The sequence below is a fragment of the Uranotaenia lowii genome, chromosome 3 (genome assembly GCF_029784155.1).
Source record: "Uranotaenia lowii strain MFRU-FL chromosome 3, ASM2978415v1, whole genome shotgun sequence".
In the NCBI taxonomy this organism is placed as follows: domain Eukaryota; kingdom Metazoa; phylum Arthropoda; class Insecta; order Diptera; family Culicidae; genus Uranotaenia; species Uranotaenia lowii.
Genome location: NC_073693.1, coordinates 193,269,618 through 193,293,405, shown reverse-complemented (window position 1 = coordinate 193,293,405; position 23,788 = coordinate 193,269,618). Strand labels below are relative to the sequence as shown.

The 23,788-nt window shown below is 39.1% G+C and overlaps 2 protein-coding genes across 9 annotated transcripts in view; one reads left to right on the top strand and one right to left on the bottom strand.

Annotated features, from left to right (window-relative positions):
• LOC129757752 (protein eva-1) overlaps window positions 1–23,788 on the bottom strand; it is a 672,047-nt gene that overhangs the window by 139,085 nt on the left and 509,174 nt on the right. The window lies entirely within an intron of this gene.
• Window positions 18,392–20,398, top strand: LOC129757755 (nuclear pore complex protein Nup205-like). Of its 2 annotated transcripts, XR_008739787.1 has the most exons (3): window positions 18,867–19,095; window positions 19,176–19,400; window positions 20,173–20,398. XR_008739787.1 is itself a non-coding variant. In XM_055755055.1 (2 exons), exons 1-2 carry the CDS (start codon window positions 18,516–18,518, stop codon window positions 20,229–20,231), a joined length of 291 nt encoding a protein of 96 aa, XP_055611030.1. In that variant the 5' UTR covers window positions 18,392–18,515; the 3' UTR covers window positions 20,232–20,398. The 2 variants fall into 2 exon arrangements, 1 of the variants encoding a protein (XP_055611030.1); XM_055755055.1 differs by lacking the exons at window positions 18,867–19,095; window positions 19,176–19,400 and adding an exon at window positions 18,392–18,747.

The window sequence follows — 23,788 nt, the reverse complement described above, 5'->3', positions numbered from 1 at the left end:
TTTTCATTAATGATGTCGTTATAATTTTTTCGAATCGCGCCCGTCCCTAGTTTTACTTCATCCCGATGAAGAGTTTCACGACCCGCGCGACGACCCAAGGGAGGTTGTCCCTCGTCTTGGTTGAATAAATCTCTTAAATTTCTTAATTTTTCGATAGCATCTTCTACTTCTGCATTTGATACATCATCTTTCCGCGGTTGTTTTCTGATTTGTTTCGGCGCGGGGGGAGAATTCATTGGTTTCCGTTTTTGACCGATCGCATCTTCTTTAAAAGTTGATTCCGCGCGTTTACCTGCCGGCGAAAACGATTCCTCTTCATGTACTCTACCGATTTCTCTATTTACCGGATCTCCACCAGCCGCTTCTTTCGTCATAACATCCGTCATCAATTGACCGTAGCTCTGAATCAGAACCATTATTTTATCGTGTTCCTCCGTAGGAACATATCGCGTATTCCGTAAATTTATCAACCGATAACCTAAGTGTACTAACCTATATGCGATTGATTCTGCTGCGCCCGTATTATCGCGAATATTCTTCAAGTGTTCCTGGAGTTTATACTCACAGTTGGAGATTTCCGACCGAATGTCTCCTTTCAAACAGCGTACCAAAAACATCTGGTTCTGCTTTTCAAATTCTATTGCGGATCTTAGTCGTAATCGTTGTTCTCTTATTGGAATCGAATCAATGTTCTGGATTGACCTTATTTTCAATTCATATCTCAATTCATCTGGTTCGAGATAGTCTACTATCATCGTCCAGTACAGTGCTTTGAAATGTTCAATATCCATTTTTCGACGGTATGTTGGGTCTTGATCACAACAAAATTACAAAAACTAACTTATAAAAAAACAAATAAGTGAACGTTCTAATTCTTATCCACAGACCAAGATTCTTTTGACAAAACCTTCAAACATATAAACTACTACAATCAACACGCGTATTGGTATAGGTATATCTCGGGAAAAGAAACTTGCTCGATCACTCTCAATTTCCGACTCTCTTTCCACCAAACTTCCCCGGCCACGCGGGTTTTTCCCGCCACCAGTTTTCGGATCCAAATATCGCTCAACCCGTGAGACTTTCACGGGGAGCCCCTTTTCATGAGGTTCACTTCAAGATGGCGGTGCCCTTTCGACGTAGACACCTCGTGTGTAATAAAATGAATCGCAATTTGGACCACTTGTTGGCAGTACCTTGGTGAACCGATTCCGCGTGGAGTGATGCGAACCGGCCACCCAAACTACAGGTACTTGTTCTTCTGCCCTTTCGAATTATTCACTCGGGCGCTTAGGTCCCAATCACGATTCTCACCGGCACGTGCTCTTTCCCGACCACCTTTGTTCTGTGGCCCCGATAATTTTGTCGATTCTCCCGCGCGCTTATTATTCGGCTAACCCTGCGGGTTTAACAACTACCGACCGGTCTGAACAATTTACCGTAGTCCAACCGGAAAACCGAAACTCCGGGTTGCTTAAGCTGTGGCACAACGAAAAAATGGCCACCCGATTTCCGGTGTCGAGCGCGCCGCAACAAGACGTTGGTTTTCTTTGAGCGTCAGGAATCGACTCCCCAGTTGTCGTTCGTGGCTTCTGTTCTTGGGTAGATGACGATGTGTTGGTGAGATCAATGGGATCTCTCGTGGGGATCTCTCTTGCTGGTGTTCTCTCCCACCTGATGTTCGACTGCTCCCTTAACCTAGTGTTAGTTTAAACTAATCTCTCGGTCAAACACCTAGGGTGGACCTTCAGGCCAGCAACAAAGGTATCAGTGTTTAAGTATAATTAAAAATCTGTAGAATCGTTTGGCATTATTCACCCTTATTCTGGTTTACGGCGTATCTGCCATTCGTTCGAACGGATACTTTCGATCGAATTCGAAAAAGCTATTCTTGTTTTCGTTCGAATGCAATACGTTCGATTTTGGTGTTACCCGATGAACTTCGAAATTTCTAAGCAGCCCTGCTGTATAAAAATGACAGTTGTTGACGTAAAATTCCAATCAACATTTTTTTGTCAATCGCTTGTGGAAACTTTTCGTCGGCCAGCGACGGCTTTATTTGATTTCGCGACTCAAGAAGATGCCAATTGCCAATTCTAGGTGTTCTGAATGGTGATTTATTTAGTACAATGTGTGGTGATTCGCCGAGTTCCTGGAATTTAATCAACCCCAAAACTAGAGCAGAGCGTCAACAGTGGCTGGAGCTGATTCCGGTAACGAAACTATCCCGGAAAAGTATCATCGTCAGCAGTAGCAAAAAAATACCGTACGATACCAAGGCTTTTTCTGTGGCCTAGTTGGTCTCTGATCACCAAAAGTTACCCGTGACGAAAACCAGGAATAACGAAGGCGCTGCCGTTATCTGCACAACGAAAAGTTGTGCCGTCTCAGGAAGTTGATATATGGGAACTCGACGGTGATCCCGATACTAAAATTTGTGATTATGCCAAATAAATAATTTAATTACGTTTTATCTGAATCTAAAAAAAAAAATGTTATTTTCATGTTAAAATTAAGGAAAATTAATCCCAGAGAATTTAAAACTTTTCAGCACTCTATTAACCCTACCCCACAGGCTTACCCATTATCAAAAATTACCCCAACAGTTGGCTCAATTCGTTCTCGATCGCAATTTTCCTATGATAAGTTTCAAGTTTCCTTTTTTCTCCCATTTCCTCCTAATGGAGCACAACGTATGTTTGAATTATACTAGAGTATCACCTGCAAACGTTCGCGGTTCGCAGCATTGAACTTGCGTTTGTCAAGCGGAAGGAAAAATACTTTCGATCGAAAACAAGAATGCAAAAATTCGTTCGAACGAGCACGACGAACGATGTTCGAAAAATCGAACTGTTCTAACGCGTTCGAACGAAAACAGGAATACGAATAGGGAAAACTTTCGATCGAACGTCATTCGATCGAAAACGAGAATAGGGGTGATTAAGTCATTATCGTCCATTTTTACACTTACATATATCCTTTTGGCTCAGAGACTCATACAGTTACATTTAATATATAAAATGAATCATTGGGTTTTGTCATTATTAAACATTTTTCTTTCTCTGTTATTAAAATCGACAAAAACTTCTGGTGTCCTTAGGATCAGGATAACAAGATCTTATGTAACAAAAATCAACCGGCTTTTCAACTTGCTGCAGAATACATACTTTTTTAAATGCTTTTCGTCATTCCCATTCTATGATAATTTCTGGAAAAATGATAGCGTTCACTATCTACAATGCTGAATATAGAGCTGTTGAAATGGGATGCGGCAACCTTATCACTTCAACTTTGAACTTCCATACATTTTAAATCTGTTAATATTTTTTTAAAATTCAAGTCTTCTTTCAACGAATGATCAACCATCAAAGTTCCGTCTCATCTGGATGAATGAAGGGATAGACAGTAATGAACATTGATGATCGACACGATAACTTTTTTTATCGAACTAAATTTAACGCGTGTAGAAGAATGTTGCCAGATCCGGGTTTGCCCGGTTATTAAATACAAAATTTGACAAAAGTTCAGTCCGACCCGGTTGCCTGGATTTCATTGAATAAGCCGAGAGTTTGCCCGGATTTATTCACTTTATTTATTTGCCAAAACAAAACAAAAAAATGTGTTGTACAAATTTTTATTCATGCGTGGAAAACGAAATTTTTTGAGCATGTTTTGTTAAAAATAATCATGAAAAGTTTTTTGAAAGTTTAAAATACGATTCGAAAACTGGCGATAATTCAAGATGAGAATTTATTATTACCTAATTGTCCTGAAGTGCTGATCAAATTTACAAAATTTTTGGTCGACTATTTTGAAATAAACTTGAGATAAACTAGCCTGGATTTATCCGACCCAGATATGTGCTGAAAAAATTTTGACAACCTTGGTGTAGAATATTTTTAACTAGCAATACAGTGGTTTTAACACAAAAAAATACATTTCAGGCATTTTCCCCTCAAACCCGTAATTTTTACGTAACACCTACTGTTAAAATTTTACAACGCAATTTTTTTCTTAAATTTGCAGGGTTCTTTTTTATAAAAAAGATTATTAAAAATAACAACAATATCCGAAGGCTTCAGAATTCTATTAAATACTTTAAAATCAGTATCTGTTGAATTCTCAACAAATCTACATTTTGACCTAAATGATCGACAATGTTAAAGGGTCATTAATAAATATTATTTTGTTTTATTATAATTGAAAAACAACTTTTTGCTTCAAAATATTTGAAATTTTTTCGAATTTGAGAAACATTGCGAACATGTTTGACCATTTACTAAAAACAGCGAGAAAGCACAGTAAAAATGCTTGATTTAACAAAGCTTCTCCTTTTAAATACTTGCCGATGCTATTTTTAACATATTTCGGAGCTGCTTTATGGGCTAGATTTTGTCATGGGTCTGTTACTGAGGCATGAATATGTTCGACATGGCCGTAGGAACGGGGGGGGGGAGGTTGGGGGTTAAACCCTTCCAATAAGTATTCAAAACAGCAATCGAGGTATTCTACTCGGCACTCAAAATTTTATATTCAGAACCAAATTATGACAAAAGAGTTAGTGAATCAAGAGTATCGAGACTTAAAACCAATACCAAAACCTCAAAAATCCATCCCAAGTCTAAGTGAGTGGCTCGGCGAAGTTCCGGAATCAACCTAACAAGTGTATTAGGCAGCATAAATTTGATCAGTTCCACTAAGATAGTTGAGATGTGTAGTTCAGAAAGATTAAATGATTTATTGGAAATGAAAAGAGAAACAAATAATAAGTTTTTGAAAGGTTTTGAAATCATAACTGTAATTATTATGTGAACACATTATTTTTAGTTTAATATTATTAATAAAAAAAAATCTAAAAAAAAATAAAAAAATAAAACTCTGCTACACTTTTTCAAAATTTTCTCACTTGTTCATTGAAATTCAGGTCTGAATATTAAATTTCGAATAAATAAATTAAACCCATTTCAGAGATTCTGGTTCCATAATTCCCATAACCAAAATTGTTTTTCTATTTTCGTAATTCGGATTCTGAATCCAGTTCAGGATTCTTGATTTTCAGGTCAAATAAGCATAAGAAATGAAATATGAAACGCTGCTTTGAAATCCTGGTTCAAATTTGGTTTTGCATTTCATATCAAATTTAAATCATGCCTTTCGAGATCATATGCCTTTTCATTATTTTGATAATAGTTTTCCGAGTATGAAAAAGAGAAATTTTGTTTCATATTCAATTTCGAAGTTCCTAAACTTAATTTCTACACAAAATTCAAAAGTTGAGCTTCGAAATGTCAATTCAAAATTGAAAACTTAGATTCAGATCTTTGTAAATTTATATTTTAATTCTGATTTACACAACAGATTAAAAATAAATAATTTAAATAATGAATTTAGATTTAAACTGAACTTCAAAATTTAAATAATAGAGTCAGCGCTAAAGCTTGGTTCATAAAATTCTGATCGGACATAAAATTCGGAATTTGTATATTTTGTATTTTCAAAAATCGTATGAGAAATTTGGATATATATTGAAAGCGCAATTTTTGATTTCAGGTTTAGAATTCTGATTCAGAATGCAGCTTTAAAATTCATAAAAATTATCAAATTACAATCAAAATAAATTGTTGGAAAGTTTAAGAGATCATGAACTTATCAAAATTGCGGACCAAATACGAGATATCTCGTTTTTTCGCTTGCCAACAGTGTGCTACATTTTGAAGTGTAACTCGAATGAACTGAATTTGAATTTTAAAATTTATTCGACAAAATTGAACAAAACATTTGCCATAACTTAGAAATGCTAAATTTACTCAAGGGGTATCTCAGATATATAATGCCGAGTTTTGGTGTTTCTCATTATAGATTTATTCTTGGTCCTTTATGTGTTAAGATTGCTTGTTGATTCAATTTGCAGATTTCAATTTTCCAAGCAATATTAATTTGTAAACACAATTCTGCTGAAAATCACAAATAAAAGGTAGAATTTCAGTACTTTGTTTTATCCGAAAATCCCAAGTTTTATTAAAAAAATCATCCGCAGGATTTTCATTGTGGAATTGATTCGATTATGAAAAATATTTGCTTTTAACATCTTCACCTTAAAAATCTGCACAAAATTCTTATGAATGAGGTTTTATTATAAGATTCATAATGTTTTAATTATGCTTTTTAATGGACTATACTAGCGGCAAGCGAAAAAACAATTATAATTAATATTGCGGTTAATATTGCAGTTTTTCAATGCCAAATTTTATTTTAAAATCATTAATTTGGTTGAAGTTTGCATCAAGACAATTTGATCGGGAAATCTGAGGATTTTAATCTCTTACTGTTATTTATTTAATTAAAATTAAATTTATTTTCATCGAAGGTTAAAATCATTGAATTTGCAAAACACTTTTGAAAATTGGGCTTGTTCGATTTAAGTTTAGATTTTTTTTTTTTTTGAGAAAAGGAAGACTCCCTCAAAAAGGCTTATTTTATGCCCGAATCAACTAAGTTTGGTAAACCAGACTCTTAAACAAGTTCAAAGATTATAACCATCGATGAAAGCGAATTTAGCTCACCTTTTAGGTCACATCACAATCACAAACCAACAATCAGCACCGCACGCACACGCCTCGAGTAGCACATCATTAACATCAATCGACTGGTCGCGGTTGGTCGATCGGGGAAGTTAAAAGCTACTAGTGGTAGGCTCAACGGTTTACAACAGACAGCGGCTCCCTTCCGATGTTTTACAGGTCCTCGTCCTCATCCGGAAGTTCCGTATCCTGCGCCTCCTGCAGATCCTTTTCGATCTGTTGTTGCCAGTCCTTGTCCATCTTAACCTATGGCGGGAGCCGGGCGGGCATGGCGACGAACTCCAGGTTGGGATCACCGACCAGTTTGCGGGCCAGCCACAGGAACGGTTTTTCGAAGTTGTAATTTGATTTGGCCGAAATGTCGTAGTACTGAAGATTCTTCTTCCGGTGGAACACGATGGCCTTGGCTTTCACCTTACGGTCCTTGATGTCGACCTTATTTTTGTTTTATTTTATTTGGCAAAACCATGGTATCTGACGACTTTAAATTTCTGGTTACCCAAATTTAGGGTAGATCACAACAAATGATAGTCAATTTAATTTAGAACATTTTATCAGAACTTATTAAGACTCTATAGTCTAAATTTCTTGTAAAATTAATATAGCTGAAAATGAGACGGAAAATATAAATTCTTTTCATGAAAAATATTGCTCTGTTTGGGACCTTGTAATTTTTTTTGCGCTACCCCTACCGTTAGGAAGAATTTGTAGCCAGACAATTTCCCAGCCCACTCCGTACATTGGAATTTGCATTTGCGTAGGGATACCATACGTACATGCATATTTGATTTTTATCAACAGTGAGTATTGTGCGCCTTTGACTTTGCAAACAGTAATTAATATGAAGGAAATTTAGGTAATACACACTCATCTGGGGGAACACTAGAACAAAAGTAAAATTGACCCGTTATGGTGAACCTCCAGGATCTGTCAAATAACAGGTCATTTCGATGGTTTAATATTACACTTTTTTATGGAAAAGCCCGAGTACGCTTCAAAACGGGTAGTTTTCAATCTTGTGTCACCCGAGCAAGAAGCAAAGATGGTTGGCGAAACAAAAAAAAAAACGCAACGGCAGATTGCAGTAAGTGTTAATTTTTTGTATGTTTTGAATTCTCTATAGTGATAATTAATAAAATGAGTTTCCATTCACAGGACCGGACATAAAAATTTGGTACAAAATTTCGAGCGTTTGTTTCTGGCAAGCTGCGGACATGGGCCGCGAGGAAAGTGGACAAATGATTGATGCAGCACAAATTCATGCCCCATTTAAAATCTCTTGAAAAAAAATGAGTCAACTAATTGGTTTGAATTACTTGCAGATTTCAACATCCTGATGCCTGCTCCGTTTTACTGCTGTTTAAATAAAAAAAACCTTAAAAGTGTTTGAAATTCAAACTTTGAATATTTGTGATCATTGAATGAATTATTTAATATTTGATAAATCTAACTTGCTTTCATTTTTTTATTTTTGCATGCAACATTTTATATCACACAAAAAAACTGCTCACATACCCACCCAGTGGGCAAGTGTTTAAAATAATGTGTAAATTTTACCCGACGTAAAATGTAAAGCCTATGTAACCTAAAAAGGGATTTACATGAAAAAGGAGTTAATCCAGTCTTATTCGATAACGCATCAAAACAACACTATATGGGGTTGCGCCAAATGAGTGTGCGCAATATCAGAGCAAAAGAACAGGATTTGTCAATGTATTTTCTTTTTAATCCGAGGTTTCACTTATCCGGAGTGGTCCTTCCCCCGACTACCTCAGATGAGCAGGATTCTACTGTCCATACTTTTGCTTCTCTTTGACCTTTTTTTCGAAATACGATCTCAATGTACTCTTTTTGCTGTTGTGGGATTTGGTAACCCTAGTCTAGCGGATAGGCTGGCACGAGTCCGGTTTGGTTTGCCAGGCGTACTGCGTTCGATTCACGGATCGGCATCAAAACTTTTGGGTTCGAATCCCATAAGTAGTCGACAGGTAAGATGTGCTTCCTTTTATCACTGAGTCTATAACAAGAATGTTCAATCAGTTGCCAGCTGGCCAGGTCATGGTTGTGGTGAGCTACTTTACCAACATTGATTTTTCAACCAACTGAGCATGACTTTGATTTTTCTCTGGTGATCTATGGCTACATCCGGCGTTGGAGAACTTGAGTTTATCGATAGAATCATGACCAAGGAGGTTTAAATAAACAAAGTGGGCCTTGCTCGAGTAGGGGAGGAGCGGGCTATATGCGCCTATTAAGCAGAACACTGATTTAATCAAATATCACATTGAATATGTGTACAAAAACTATATACACGTGTGCAGGCATCTGTTTTCTATACATTGGAGTAATTTTTATTTTAAAATTTTCTTCTGTTTCCAAGAAAATGATTTTATTATAAGTGTTGTCTAAAATGCCGAACCTCAAACCGTGCGGGCTAAATGCGCCTATTTATGTTTTGAACAAAATTTCTGTTTTTTGGGCAATATTTCCGTATAATTTCATTGAAACTGATAGAAAGTAATAATTTCCGTACGACAAAGCTGAAGTTTAATAAAAATCTATGTATATTATAATTTTATGGAATAAAACAAAAGTTAGGGTTGCCATACTACGGAGGCAGTTCATTCATGAGAAAAACTTTATCAAATCTGTTTTTAGATTTTCAATTCTCGCTTAAGATGTTATTCAGAGCTTAGATTTGAAGGTTCAGTGATAAAAATGATTTATTTATTCTATTTAACCTGTTATTTTAGGATGGAGGCATTTTACAAACATGATGGGGGCATACAAAAACACTCTTTTATTCCACTATATAATCATTATTAAACCTCCTTAAAAGCTTAAATATGTTTTATTTTTTAAGTTCATTTAAATGGGAAACAAAAACCATCCAAGTTTTTATGTTGAGCTTCTTTGTGTATAATTTTTAAAAGTCAATATATTACATCAAAAGGCATCAAAACCTTGTAAGAATTTTTAAATTTTTTTGAGTTTATAAATTCATAAAATTCTTTCTTGCCTTATGTTCTAAGCGTATCACCCTCAAAATGCATTGGTTAGATAAGCTGTCTAGTCAGCCATTTCATCAAACAGCCGTAGGGTCATTTAACCCGATAGGCCCATTTAGGAAACCTTTCCCCTACGGTCGTATTATTTTTTCGCAGCCGCATTTTTCTTCGATAATCCTTGAGTAATTTTTTTCTTCTCCTTTATTACAAAGTTGCTTTAAGTGAGTTTTTGTTGTGAGTACCTAATTTCATTTCTATAAGTATGGACATTCTTGGTATGTTGATGTAGATAGTTTTTCGGGAATACCAGTCATTGAGATCGATTTCAACAAATCAAAACAAAACTATGACCGGCCGGTAGCAGCAAGTCTTCAAAATAGGATTTTGGAATCTTCGGATTTCGGAATATTTGAATGCTCCACAAGGATTATCGGATTCAAAAGCTTAGTATTTCATTTTTCTTCGGAGACAAGCCATTACATGACTCGTTGATCTGAAATGTCAAACGTGAGTCCATCCTGAGTTTGTTTTCATATCCCTTAACTAAACATGTTCAATTGGTTTAAAAAAGTTTAAACAGTTGTTGCCTGATTGGAAACAACTTCCTTTGAAATAAAATTTTAACATAACTTGGATGGAACTAGAGCCTACTTTGGTCCTAAAATGCCGGAAATTAGAAATAATTCATTTCGTTTGTTTTAACAAATTTTCTTTTTTTTTTTCGAAGGGAAAGTAGCAAAGCACACTTAACTAGTTTTCAATAAACTGAACCACTACTTCAAAAGGAAACAAAAAAAATTATAATATGTTCAAGAAAATTCACAGTTCATTCCTCGAATTAAGTGTTCATGTACTGCTCGACATTGAAATATCAATTTCATACTTTTGTTTTCTTTCGGGTGTGTACTTTTGCTCCAAAACAGCCGAAAGGGTCCAACCCAACAAGCAAATGTTCTCATATTGCCTCTCCATTTCGCCCGAGATTACAAAAGCCCAAACTCATCACCAAAATAGGTATTTACATTTGAAATACTACTCCAGGGTCAATCCGACGATGTCCGGCCGGTCAAACATTTTAGTGCTGACTATGCGAGACCCTTTTTGCTCCGGGAAAGTGGCAGCTCGCCCAAATTGTATATTCCATCGAAGCGTAGATGAGCCATTTAAAATTCATATCAGCCAGCTAGAAGGCCCAAAATTCCGGGCCCAGCTCCGTGCGAAAAAAGATGCCTACATCCATTCTCTTTATCACTCATCTCACTGTCGACGATAAAGAACCGATGTTTAGTTCAAAATGTTCGTTTATATATTTTTGAAGAATCATCATTTCCTAGCGGAGGGCCGTTTAGTTGAGAAGGAAACGGAAACCCCTTTTCAAAACCGGAAACTTTCATCGCTGCCGATGATTTCGAAATGAGAACACCCATTCGAGAACTTGTCAGCGATTTTCAATTCCATCTGGAAAACCACACTTTGAGGCTGGGTTTAATCCCCTAGAATTATGGTTACGTGGGATGGGATGCTGGAAATGGTACTCAGATAGCATTACTACACAGCGAAATGCACTGAAACTACGGGATGATACAATTCGCATCGGATTAGAGCATAGGCGGAAATTTTAATCCGAAATGTTTGTCAAACGTAATCCGCCCGTGTGAATCGAGATCTGTTATTGACAAGACTTTAACGATGGAATTAATTTGCAATACAATCAGATGGTTACAAACAAGATAGAGTGGTTTTTGTGTCCAGTGCGGTCCTGGGCAGTTGTCAGCATTTAATCGAGTGGTTTGTTTGATTTTTTTTTATTATTCAAAGCTAAACCATATGATAATTTTAAGTTTTAAATTGCATTGTTTATTTTTCATAGGGAATGACTACATCACAGAATATTCCGCTTTTCGCATTTAAATGTAATTTGTGAAGAAACATTAGCTTTAAAAGCGACGATTTTTGTTTTATTTGTACGTTTTTAAAGTCAGTTCAGTCCGGTTGTCAAATATAAAACCAAATAAATTCCTCTTATAACACTTAAAAGTAGAGCTGTGGATGTAGATGTAAAATTTAAGGGTAATTTTTTTATTTATACCTAACTGTTGACAGTACTTGTTGGTACAGAATCTCATATAGAACCCGTATCTTCATGTTTTTAGTGAAACATTTGAATACATTTTCCAGAGTACTGTTTACTTCCATTTTACATCTCTAATCTAGAATGGACATAAGCTCATTTAATAGAGTGCTAGTCTCCAAGGCTTTAACTTAGTTTAGAGTCAAAGCTTTGAAAAGCTTAGATCATATCTAAGACTCAATCTCGCGGACAAACGTACCGATTTTGCGTTCGGACGCAATAATAAATTATGGAAAAACGTTTCATTTTCATTATTTAAATATATAGATATCCATACTCGGCTCGACCGTCTGAAACGTCCTGCAGTTCAACATCGAAGGTAGGTACTAAATTTCAAATATTCACAGTAAATTGCACGCACGTGCTGGTTTCCCACAATGCGCTCCTGTTATGTGTTTTCATAATTTGTCCGAAACGATTTAGTCCATCAATAACCGATAGGCCAACAATGGGTTTACCACAAAATAGCCACATTTACCTCACCTTATGCAGTTGTTATGCATTTCAAGATCCGAGAATCGATTCCGCTCTTCGCCTAACCTATAGGGCCAAACAGCTTTTGAAAGCATTTGAATATGATAGAACTTTAGTATATTTATACCATTATTATGGTCGTTCTGGGGCAAAGCGCCTGGTTAATTCTCGCTCTGGCCGGGTTGTTGAGGTTTTAATCGGTTTCGATCCACTCGTTCGCCCTTTTGCCCTCTTGCACTCACGATGATGATGACGATGACAGGACAGGTTGCTACCCACTAACTAAACCCGGCCCATTTCCGTCCTACAGCAACAGCAAAGCAACATCAACCGCAAGGCATGAGCCGTGCTCATTTCAACGATTCGCCAATGGATGTCTAAAAGCCACAGACAACATCATCGGACAACGGCAAAATGGGGATTGAGCTATTCATGACTCGCCGGCTACAAATATTTGTTCGTTCAACATGAATGAAAATTATGCAAATATAAATTACGGATGATGTACCAGATTGATAAACAACAACGCTGTACCTACCCCATGACTCGGGTAAAGTTAAGCGAAAAAAACATCACCCCGAGGAAAAAATGGGTTGCATACGTGTAGGGATAATGTTGTACAGGAGGATTCACTGGAGCGAATCTGATGATGGAGGAGACCAGTGGAGCCTATCGCCGGATATTTTATAACGAGGTCCATCCACGTGTAGCGGGTTCTGGATGCTGGGAAGTTGATGGGCAAAGGCCTAGGGAGGATAATGAAATTATATGTACTACACAGCAGGTGTAAAAAGCATATAACATAGGGTTAAACATATTTCGCTTTCCCACGTTCTGTTGGGTTGGAAAATGATTGTCGGGGATGTGGTTGGATGTCCTTTTTGCATACCGCCTGGAACGATCCCCAAAAATCCCGGATCCGGGAAACTGTTGAATGGCGGAGAGTGAGCTATAAACTTATTAATTGAATTGAGGGGTTTCACTGCGGAACATTATTAATATTTTATAGTTCATTTGATATGCCTTCAAGTGCACTCGAAATGACGTGGGTTTAGTATCTGACCGTAATTTGACGAAACTGTTAATGATTTATCCCTCGTCCAACCGGTGCCGAAATTCTAACCCCTACCTGCCCGGATCAGAGGCTGGGATGAGCTGGTTTGGAAATGCGTCCGGATGGTTCATCAGGTGCACAGAATGGAGCCAAACTGTGTCAGGTTTAGGGTAGTTTGAAATATCTGAGGTGGAATGTGACCAACCCTTGCAGGAATCCGTTTTATGTTGGGCGATACACAGGCTGTCTTGATGGAGTACATAAAAATTACCTTCAGCATATCGTTGTCCGTTACCTTGTCTTATGAATCATACAATCTTGAAAATTTACTGAAGCAACTTTATGGCGCTGATTTAGGATCAGGCATTTTACTCTGCAAACAGCCGTTTAAGATGATAAATTCTACAATTTGCATGAATACAGATAGCAATAATATTTTTTTTAATTTAGAAAATATTTCCAAATAAAAAGATACGATTTTTTTTTTTGACGTGCTACTAATACGGAGAATGGTGTGTTGTTTTTTCAACCTCAATTTACCTGGCTCGTTGATAATTCGCGTACGATTTTAGTCAATACCTGGAACAAGTGAAAAGAAAACGATTAGATAAGAGTGTTTTATGATGATAACTTTCATGCTTTACAGAATTATTAGAGTGATTTGCCGATCGTTGTCCTCTGCCCCATCGTTGCACAGGATGACTAAAATTGTCAATATTTCAGCCATCTTTCGATTTTTTTTTCAAAAAAATTACTGAAGTAAGTAAATTAGAATGTTTTCTGATTAAATAAAGCTTTTTACGATATTTTCTGCTGTAAAATATGCGTCTAATGACAAATTAACTTTTCTTTTTTTCGCGCTGTTTTAGTGCTAATTATTAACTAAAACCATAAGATCCCTTCAACGGCAAAAAATGATTTACTTCGGAACAAAAACATTTTTCGTATCGTTTGTTGGACAACTTCAACACCTGATGCAATTAAGTTTATACATACATAATAAGTCCTAAAACATTTGTAGACATTTGTAACACATAATACCCATCCCCATGCTTATTCAAATTAGCGTGTTACTAAATTGAAACCAAAATTGGTTAAACTGCTCCAAGAGTGCAGTTTCGAGTTAAAGGAATCCAATTCTGAAGAAACTAAACGCAGCGTGTATGGAATCTGTCAAAACCATCCACGCGGAAAAGAAACGCCATTTTGTAACAAGCATTGGCGTGTCGCGATCGCCGTTGCGGGAAAAGTTTGGTGCACGGAAACTGGCCACAAGTGCCTCGAAAGAAAGCAGGTTTGACCGGTCGCGTTGTGGCTGCGGAACAGAGGTTCGAGGTTCACCAACATTGCCCAAGAATCCCGACAAACGTGGTCTATGCAAGTCGTTCCTTATCGTCGTTTGACCCGACTAGCTAACCAAGCGGTCTGACATCAGCTCGGCAATTCGGAAGAAAGAAGAACGGCAAACGAGCCCAGTTACGCAGAAGGAGAAAAGGTGCGTCGGAAGGAAATTCAGAGAAGGACACACATGGGCGGCTCCTTTTATGAGATTGATCATCTGATCTCTCCTGTAATCGAACCGCCGCCGGAAACAAGAGCAGCTGTCCCCCGGTAGTCCCCAAGAGGTGCCACAGACGTAGGGCGGTCGACTACCGAAGGCATAGGCACTAATAGTGCCACCCAATCGGCGTCCGAGGCGTAGGGCGGCCGAAAAGCAAAGCAGAGGCACCAATAGTGCCATCAAATCGGCCCAAGGCTCCAAGGGCGGCTGACGACCGAAGGCATAAGCACCATTAGTGCCATCCTTTGCACTCCAGGCGTAGAGCAGCCAAGCAGAGGCACCAAGAGTGCCATCCATCCGGCCCAAGGCTCCAAGGGTGGCTGACGAGTGAAGGCAGAGGCATCAATAGTGCCATCCAATCGGCGACCCTGGCGAAGGGCGGCTTAATATCGAAGCGAGGGCACCAATAGTGTTACCAAATCGACGCTCCGGGGGTAGGACGGCCGACTATCGAAGCTGAGGCTCACATTGTGCCATCAAATAGGCACCTCTGGCGAAGGGCGGCTGACGGTTGGAGAGCAAAGCAGAGGCACCAATAGTGACATCCAATCGGCGCCCCAGGCGTAAGGCGGCCGAAGACCATAGAAGGCAGAGGCACTAATAGTGCCATCCAATCGACGATGAGCGGCCCTGGCGATGAGCTGCTGAATATTGAGGCGAGGGCATCAGTAGTGCTACCAAACCGGCATCCCAGGCACAGGGCGGCCGAAAATAGAAGCAGAGGTACCTGCAGTGCCTCAAATCAGCGCTACAGGCGTAGGACGGCCGGCCATCGAGGCGTTGGCTCCAGTAGGGCCTCAAAGAGGTGCCACAGGCGTAAGACGGCCGATACTCGGGGCGTTGGCTACAGTAGGGCCATCAAAGAGGCGCTTCAGATGAAGCGCGGCCGACCAACGAGGCGTAGGCTCCAGTAGTGCCATGAAATTGTCGTTCCAAGCTTAGGCGGCTGCAAGCCGAAAAAACAGCACCAGCCGTACCATTCAATCGGCGCTCCGAACGAATGGCAAAAGCGAGATAGGTGAAGCCCAAGAAGGAAAGGGTCCCTCTAGCGAGCTGTAAGTACAAGCTTATTTGGGGATGCCAAGAACTTTAAGTAGGCCAAAATGCCTTAATGTAAGCCTAATGTCACTGAAATTTGCTCTTTTATTTATGAGGCTTTGATCACGGATCCACCACCATGACACACCACGATTTTGAAAAAAAATAAATCCATACAGATCTAGAAAAAATATAGGATCGTGCAACAATTGGTTGGTTCATCAATTTATTCTGTACCTGGCCGCATAACTAATACTCTTGATAATATGTGATAATTAATATAATACTTAGGCACTGATCATACTGACATGACACTAAGAACAAAAAATCAAACATTTTCGGTCTAATTTTTGTTGTCAGATTTTTTAGGTTCACAATATCGACGGCAGTTGGCAAACCTGAAAAATGTGTATCGTAGAAATTGCCTGTTTTTTTTAATACAGTTGGGTGGCATTTCCTAACTGGGATAGCATTTCTTCAAATCGATCGATGCGCACTCTGGAATCGATATTGCGTACTGTTGGGAAAATTATCCAGAAAACGAAATCGAGTGTCCAGTCAGTATAATCAGTGGTTAAAGGTTCTGAATAATTTGTTATTTTAAGACTTGTTTGTTAATTTCGATTCTTGATGACATTCGCGAGTCGCGACTAAAATAAACGTTGCAGTTGGCGGACAGTTATTGAAAAACTTATCTTATACAACTGTAGTCGATGTTTACTCTTGGGCTCGAACAGACGGATATAGCAAGATTCTTAACTCGCCATTGGATTGCAAGCTGTCCCTTCAACGCATTAGAAATTCTTATCGATACTTCCAGGCTTTCCTTTTAACTCGCCTTTCAGTTTTAAGCTGTTCTCTCAAAACGCTGAATTTTTATCGATTTGTTCAGGTTGTCCTCTTAACTCGCCACTCAATTTCAAACTGTCCTCTCGACTCGCTTGAAATTGTGATCATAAGGCTCTATTACATAAGACGAGTCACGAGTCATTTTACTCGAGTGAGCCATTTTGGTATTACAGTAGTCGAGTCGAGTAGAATTTCAGTCGAGTAGCTCGACTGAGTCGACTGCTTGAAAGTTCGTGACACAGCTATTTCACTCGACTACCGCAAGGTGTGTATATAATCAGGAGATGTTACCGAATATCGAATTCCCGATTCAGCCATTTTGGCTATATAGGCTATGCAACTATGCGGAACTCATGAAGTTTGTTTACCAACAAACCACAGAAAAGCTGACCAAAAAATAAACAAACTCATTGAGAGCCCCGCTCACTCCTCGCCTACTTACTGTGAAAGTCGGAGAACCTAGTGTATCAAAAAACCTTGGACTACCGTAATACTCGCTAATTTTGAAATACTCAGAGCCCGACTTCATTTTACTCAGACATCGCCTTGTCTATAGCGCAGCCGTCGCTTGATCTAAAACGACTCAGTTTTCCGAGTAACGGCTACTCAGACGACTCGAAAATTGGCACTCAGCGAATTCGAGTGCTTGTAGGCGACAACTGAGTAAAGTTGGATCAGCTTGTGCGAGGCAGTCGACTTTGTTTGTTTTCGACAACAAAGAATTAGGAAATTTTTATGGTAGATGTACATTTTTAACGTTAATCTTATAATAATAACATGATTTTGATTATTTTACAGGGAATTGCGATGATTGCTTAACGAATCCGAGGTGCATCAAACATCCGTCGGGGAGAAAATGAAATGGATCAACGAAACGGGTTTTTTAATAAAGATTTTTCAAATAAAATATTTTGACTTGTTTTCTATTGCATCAACAAATCCATCATTCTTTCCAACAATTGTACAGGTTTTTACTTTTCCAGTATAAAAAATCCGGTCAAAAACCGTTCCGAAATCATTCACGCATTCTGAGTAACCCTGACTCAGAAGTCGCGAAAAGGGCAGTTAGTCAGTTCTGAGTAAAGGCCGTTTAGTCAGAACTGAGTAAGTGCGGTTTTGGCGACAACTGAGTAACCGTCACTCTGAACTGACCCGGATCGGAACGAATATTGAAACCGGACAGATTACTGTCAAACTATTAGTTGTCAGTTTGAATCTATCCGGTTTCCCTTCGAATTCTGTTGGATTTCCTGACGATTTCTCCGCTGCCATACAATGACAGGTATCGAGATCGATAAGTTCGGATTTGCTTCGAATTCTGTCAGTTTTGCTTGACGAGCCTGTCATTTAAAAACGATCGGTTTTGTTTTGTTTTTCTTTGTAGCACGTAGCGTTTTTGTTTCCGGTCAAATTATTTAATTCGACACCTGTTAGCAAATTAAGCAGCTGGCCTTTAAGGCTCACCACAGTCTGCTAGAAACGCGTTCAATTTGCTGAAACAAGGTGATGGACGAACAGCTGGGGGAGCTTCGGTCACAATTTCATGGGACCATTCTTTAATTCACTGTTCTGATAGTAGCGGAATCTGAATCTGAGACAGGAGTAAAACCCCGGCAGTGAAACATCAACCCTCAGGAAATTGCCGGTTTACAAGCAGTTCTTCTAGTGATTCAAACTGCAGCTAACCAGGACGAAGTTGCACTTTGCGAACATCCCAATTGGGCACCTCTGCATTGTATCCCCCTTATGCAGAACACTCGCAGCGCTAGGAAAAAGCAAAGAGACTTCAGCTTTGGACAACCTTGAAGCTTCTCAAATAATGACCACCATCCCAACGACCAGCAGTTGCGGTAATCGTGGAATAGAATCCGAACTGGAGGGAATCGAATCGAGAAACGAAACCTTCCCACTGACTCTGGGAATGCTGGATCTCCTCTACACGCTGTGCGAAACAGGAATAACGAAAACTCTAGGGGCAGGTCCCCGTAAACCCGGCCTCGATAGCTACATAACTTTCATCATCGATGCAGTCTTCCTATGCTTTTACAATCGTAACTATAAAAATGTCAAATGCGAAAAGTGTGAAAAAAATGTTTTACCAAACTGTAGGTTATTTTTATAAATCGCCTTTGAAGTACGTTTTAACACAATGCTTACGTTACAGCATGGTATGCAGATACATATGGAATCGGTTCATTTGAACATGAAACACCCGTGTGATATCTGCGGCAAGGTGCTAACGGCCAAGAAACTGTTAGTCAATGCGGCTGCACGATGAATCAGCTCTTAGGAGGTGTCCCTATTGCCCCAAGCAATCGAATTGAAACATCAAATCATTTTTCCCGAGATACATCAGTTATCACTACGCGCTGAAAAAGGGTAACAAACTGTGGAATCAGGTAAGCTAGATAGATTAAATTTGTATTTCAAAATCAGCTTTCTAGCATCTGCCAAGTGATATATACATTGTCTGTTTCAGAAACCTTACATAATGTTCTAAGCAACTATCGATGTGTTATTTAACTTTTGACTGGATCTTTAGAAAAAAAACTCAAGAGTTATTTTAAAAAAGAAAAATCAAATTTTAAGTTGCTACACTTCCGGAAACACTCATAACACAGGATATTCACAGGAGGGCATTTGGATTACCGTCTTGGATTTGATTTGCACAACACCATTACCTCAAGGCTTAATTACAGTTCGGGTGAGTTAGCATGAAAAATCAACAGTTCTAAGAAGAGGTTTTAAAAGCGAGGCCGTTTGTAATTCATGTTTCAACCATTCCCATCGATTTTATCATATTTCTTGGCCTCGATTCTATTACATTACTTAGCCTCGATTCACATGTTGAGTTATGTCGAAAATAGATTATTTTGTGTTTGTTTTCACGCGAACTGTAAAAAAAACGTTTTTACTGATCAATAAGGTAATACCGTATAATTAATTTTAAAATTAACATATAAAGGATAAATTTTATAGATAATTTATCTAACACTTCTCTAAAAAAACATCGACAGCTGTCTTCAAAATATTCCGTACAGCCCTGTCAGCATCTGCTCGTAACTCTGTGTCGTGTTAGTCGTTTTGTCGTCACTTTTAGATTCTTGGCCCTGAACAAATGCGCCGGGGCCTTTCGTATGTTGTGGGCCGTGATGTTTGTTGATGTGAAATTTAAGGCCCCCATTATTGGTGTACCTTTTCAGACAATGGGGGCACTGTTTGAGCTTCGATACGTCGTGCAATCGTTTGTGATCGGTCAATTTTGATCTGCTAGTCAATTTTTTGTTACACTCATCACACTCGTATACGGTTATAATGTTTTCATGGGATTTCGCAGCTCGGTCTGTAACAACGGAAAACATTGTTCCTGTAGTATTTTGATCAGAATAAAGTGTTTCTATTATAGATTATTCGATACCTACCCGCAGATAGAAACATTTGTCACATTGATCGCACTTGATATCCTTTTGTTTCAGATGAAATCTCATGTGAATTCGGAGTGCAGCAGGACTGGAAGAATTTTTACCGCATATGATGCAAACCGTTGAGCCGGAGAATTCATCTAATGATTTGGACAAACTGGTCGATCCACCTTGCTGCTGGATTCGCCTGTGATTCATCAGGTGATATCGGAGATCGTACTTTATTTGAAATCACTGTACCAAATACAGATATCACAAAAAGGGAACTCTTATGGGCCTTTCCCGGCCGACAAGTGCTCAATAGACTGGCCCAAATTTGTATGGGATGATTTTTAAAACATTTTTTTCAACGCGGCACCCCCTAGATTGGTACATTTAGGTGAAAAAATGACTTTCTGAAAGTTTCAGGTCATTTGGCCGAAGCACGAGCTGGCGCAAAGGACTTGAAATTTGTATGAAGATTTTCAGCAAAATGTATGGAAAATCGTCATACCTTCACTCTTTGTATTCTAAAACATGTTTCCAGTATGCTAGAAAGCTCAGAATTTCAGGAATTGTGATTCAAATAATGACAAACAAGTTTGTAGAAGATTGTGACGCGATACGAGTTGATTGTGACGAGTTATTTGCAATTGAATGTGTGATTTTTTTCGCATTCCATCGATATATCGTGAACGGCATATAGGTGGATTACTAGTACTCACTTGATCGCATTGTCACACAATGAGATAAAAGATAGAAAATTTGTGTCCTCGGCATAGTTGCAACTTTTTGTTATAAAATAAGCTAGAACTTTGCCGGGACGCAAATTTTATATATTTTACTCTCATTGTGTGACGATGCTATCAAATAAGTGAGATTATTAGCCCATACAGCCCAATTCATATCAAAGAAATGCGACAATCACACATTCAATTGCAAATAACTCATCACAATCAACTCGTATCGCGTCACAATCTTCTACAAACTTGTTTGTCATTATTTGAACTACAATTCCTGAAATTCTGAGCTTTCTAGCATACTGGAAACATGTTTTAGAATACAAATAGTGAAGGTATGACGATTTTCCATACATTTTGCTGAAAATCTTCATACAAATTTCAAGTCCTTTGCGCCAGCTCATGCTTCGGCCAAATGACCTGAAACTTTCAGAAAGTCATTTTTACACCTAAAAGCACCAACCTTGGGGGTGCCGCGTGGAATATAAGGATTTTTTTTTGTTTTGGGCCAGTCTAGTGCTCAACCAAGGGACAAAACCTAAATCTAGCAAAAGCAGGAAGTTTCGTCCCGTCAAGTTGGTGGTCAGATAAACGAATCGGAAGAAGCAACCACAATCATTTCCCGCATCCGGTCCGATTTACCTTGCCTGATTCCAAATTTTTGGAAATAAAACAACATTATTTCTATGGATAATTTTAATAATTTTGTTTTTGGCAATATATACAATATTTAGAAAAAAAAAATTTATAATGCGCTGGAATTTTGTTTATGGTTTTGGACTGCTGTCGGGCACAGTGCTGAGGGACGATACAGATCGTTGAACAGCACCGGCAGGTTTACTCATCGCATTGTTCGGTGTAGTTCTTACACCTGCTCCTCCGGGAGCCCCCGCTATCACAATCGGACGTGGGACGGTTCCGCATAGTTGCGTCCCTGCTACTGGAGAACGCTTAACCGGTGAAAGCGATGTATCCGGGGACGCCACCAATTTAACATTGTTATCAGTATCGGACAAATCGATCGAATAAGGATCGTTCCCATTGTTGGGCGTCTTTTTGTCGAAAGTTCTGCGAAAACAAATGCGAGCGTACGCGCCATCAACCCGTAACTTTTCTAAGTATGGTGGCCTGCCCTGAGTGACCGATACTTATATCACAAGGTGTCTGCATCCAGGGTTTCCCGTCGGCCTGAACCGGCAGGGTGGGGAAAATCTTGAAGCGAACGTTACGAGCTTGACCCAGGAAAACTGGTTTAAACAAAACGACACCATGTACATGTACATAACATTAATGGCCGGATGCTACAAAAAAAACTTACGGCTGGCCCAGAATCACAAACAGCCGGAATATGCTGCTGCTGGTGGTTTGTCGCTGACGCTGATTTTGGTTAGATCTGCGGCGACCCAAGAACCGTTTACCTCCAACGGCGATGGCCAGGGGGATATCAAGCAGGGTGTGGATGTGACAGCCGCAGGTGAAGTAATTACCTTTCACATGCAACATCCCGATGCCCTCCAGGCTTATACTGCCTGCTTCTGTTGCTTCTAGCACCCACCAGCTTGAGCGTCCTAATGTGGTGCGAGTGGGTGATGTTGAGCTCCTGGATTGCATCAATCTTGTTCAGTATGCTGAGCGTATCGACGTGGTTCATCCCGTCGAAGACGTTGGCACTTATTACCCCGAGGTCGGATTCCTGCTGCGAAAGGATTTTCACGTTGTTCAGCTCGCAGTTACGGTGATCGTCAACAGAAAAACTTCTATGTCGCGAATCGGAACAAAAATTGACATCAGGGCAGAAAAACAACAAAAACAACAGGGCAAAGCGTTCGGATTTTTTGTCCGATTTCGATCGAAAAACCGTCAAATTTTGATGGGAAAACCATCTGATTTTGGTAGGAAATCTAACCGATTTCCGTCTTGAAACGACCCGGTTGTTTTGACAGCTCACTCGCAAAAACTTATCGTCGTCAGGAAAGTTGTGTCACCAGAGCACTGAATTCGTCGGAAATCGGTTGGATTTCTTGTCAGAATTCTAACCGATTCACGGGTTGAACAGACCGAAATCCATTCGATTTCGGTTCGTTTTTCCGATCCGGGGAGTAGCTGAAAGTTAGCGAGTAAGACATTTCGTTCGACTCGACAGTGACTGGAGTCGAGTCGAGTTACTCGACTCGTCTTACGTATTAGGGCCCATAATCAAGCTGCCCTTACGACTTGCACAACAATTCATTTTTTCCAAACTCTTTTCTCACCGGACTCGAAAATCAGGCTGATTTTTTTTTTCTTCGATTCCAGTTTCTGCATTTCTTCGTAACCCGCTTATTTGCAAAAATGGGTTATTTCACCGATCGTTAAAAAAACCGGGTCTTCGAGGACAAAATTTTAATTTTTAAAAGACTTTTCAAAAATGTACAAAGAAAAAAAGGATTTTTACTCAATTAATTTCAATAACGATTTAACGTCCAACGCCGAGAAGACAGAGATTTCCTTAAAAAAAATATTTTTCTCACATTTAGTTATCGCTGTGGTTTAGCTCTAGAAGACTTTTAAAAAGACGAACCGCGAGTTCTTCAAAAACATAAGTTCGTTTTATTTTTCCTTTCTCAGTTTTGTTTTCGTCAAAAATTTGTTGTTATAAAGAAATCACGTAAAGCTCGTGAGGTGATCAAAAGGTGGAAGCAGCACTTCGATGAACATCTGAACGGCGCACATGCAGGGGCTGGGAAGGATGGCATTGCAGCTGAACTCATCAAAACGGGCCCGGAAAAGTTGGCCGATTGCCTACGCCGGTTGATAGTCCGGATCTGGGACATAGAACAGCTACCGGAGGAGTGGAAGGAGGGGGTAATATGCCCCATATACAAGAAGGGCGACAAATTGAACTGTGAGAACTACCGAGCGATTACTGTCCTCAATACCACCTACAGAGTGTTGTCCCGAATCCTTCTCCG

What these genes read in the sequence shown, in the direction of transcription:
- LOC129757755 (XM_055755055.1), top strand. Translation starts at nt 18,516, where the DNA reads ATGACCACCATCCCAACGACCAGCAGTTGCGGTAATCGTGGAATAGAA. An exon ending in CTTCCTATGCTTTTACAATC is followed by an intron (nt 18,748 to 20,172) that starts GTAACTATAAAA and finishes CTTTTGTTTCAG; the next exon opens with ATGAAATCTCATGTGAATTC.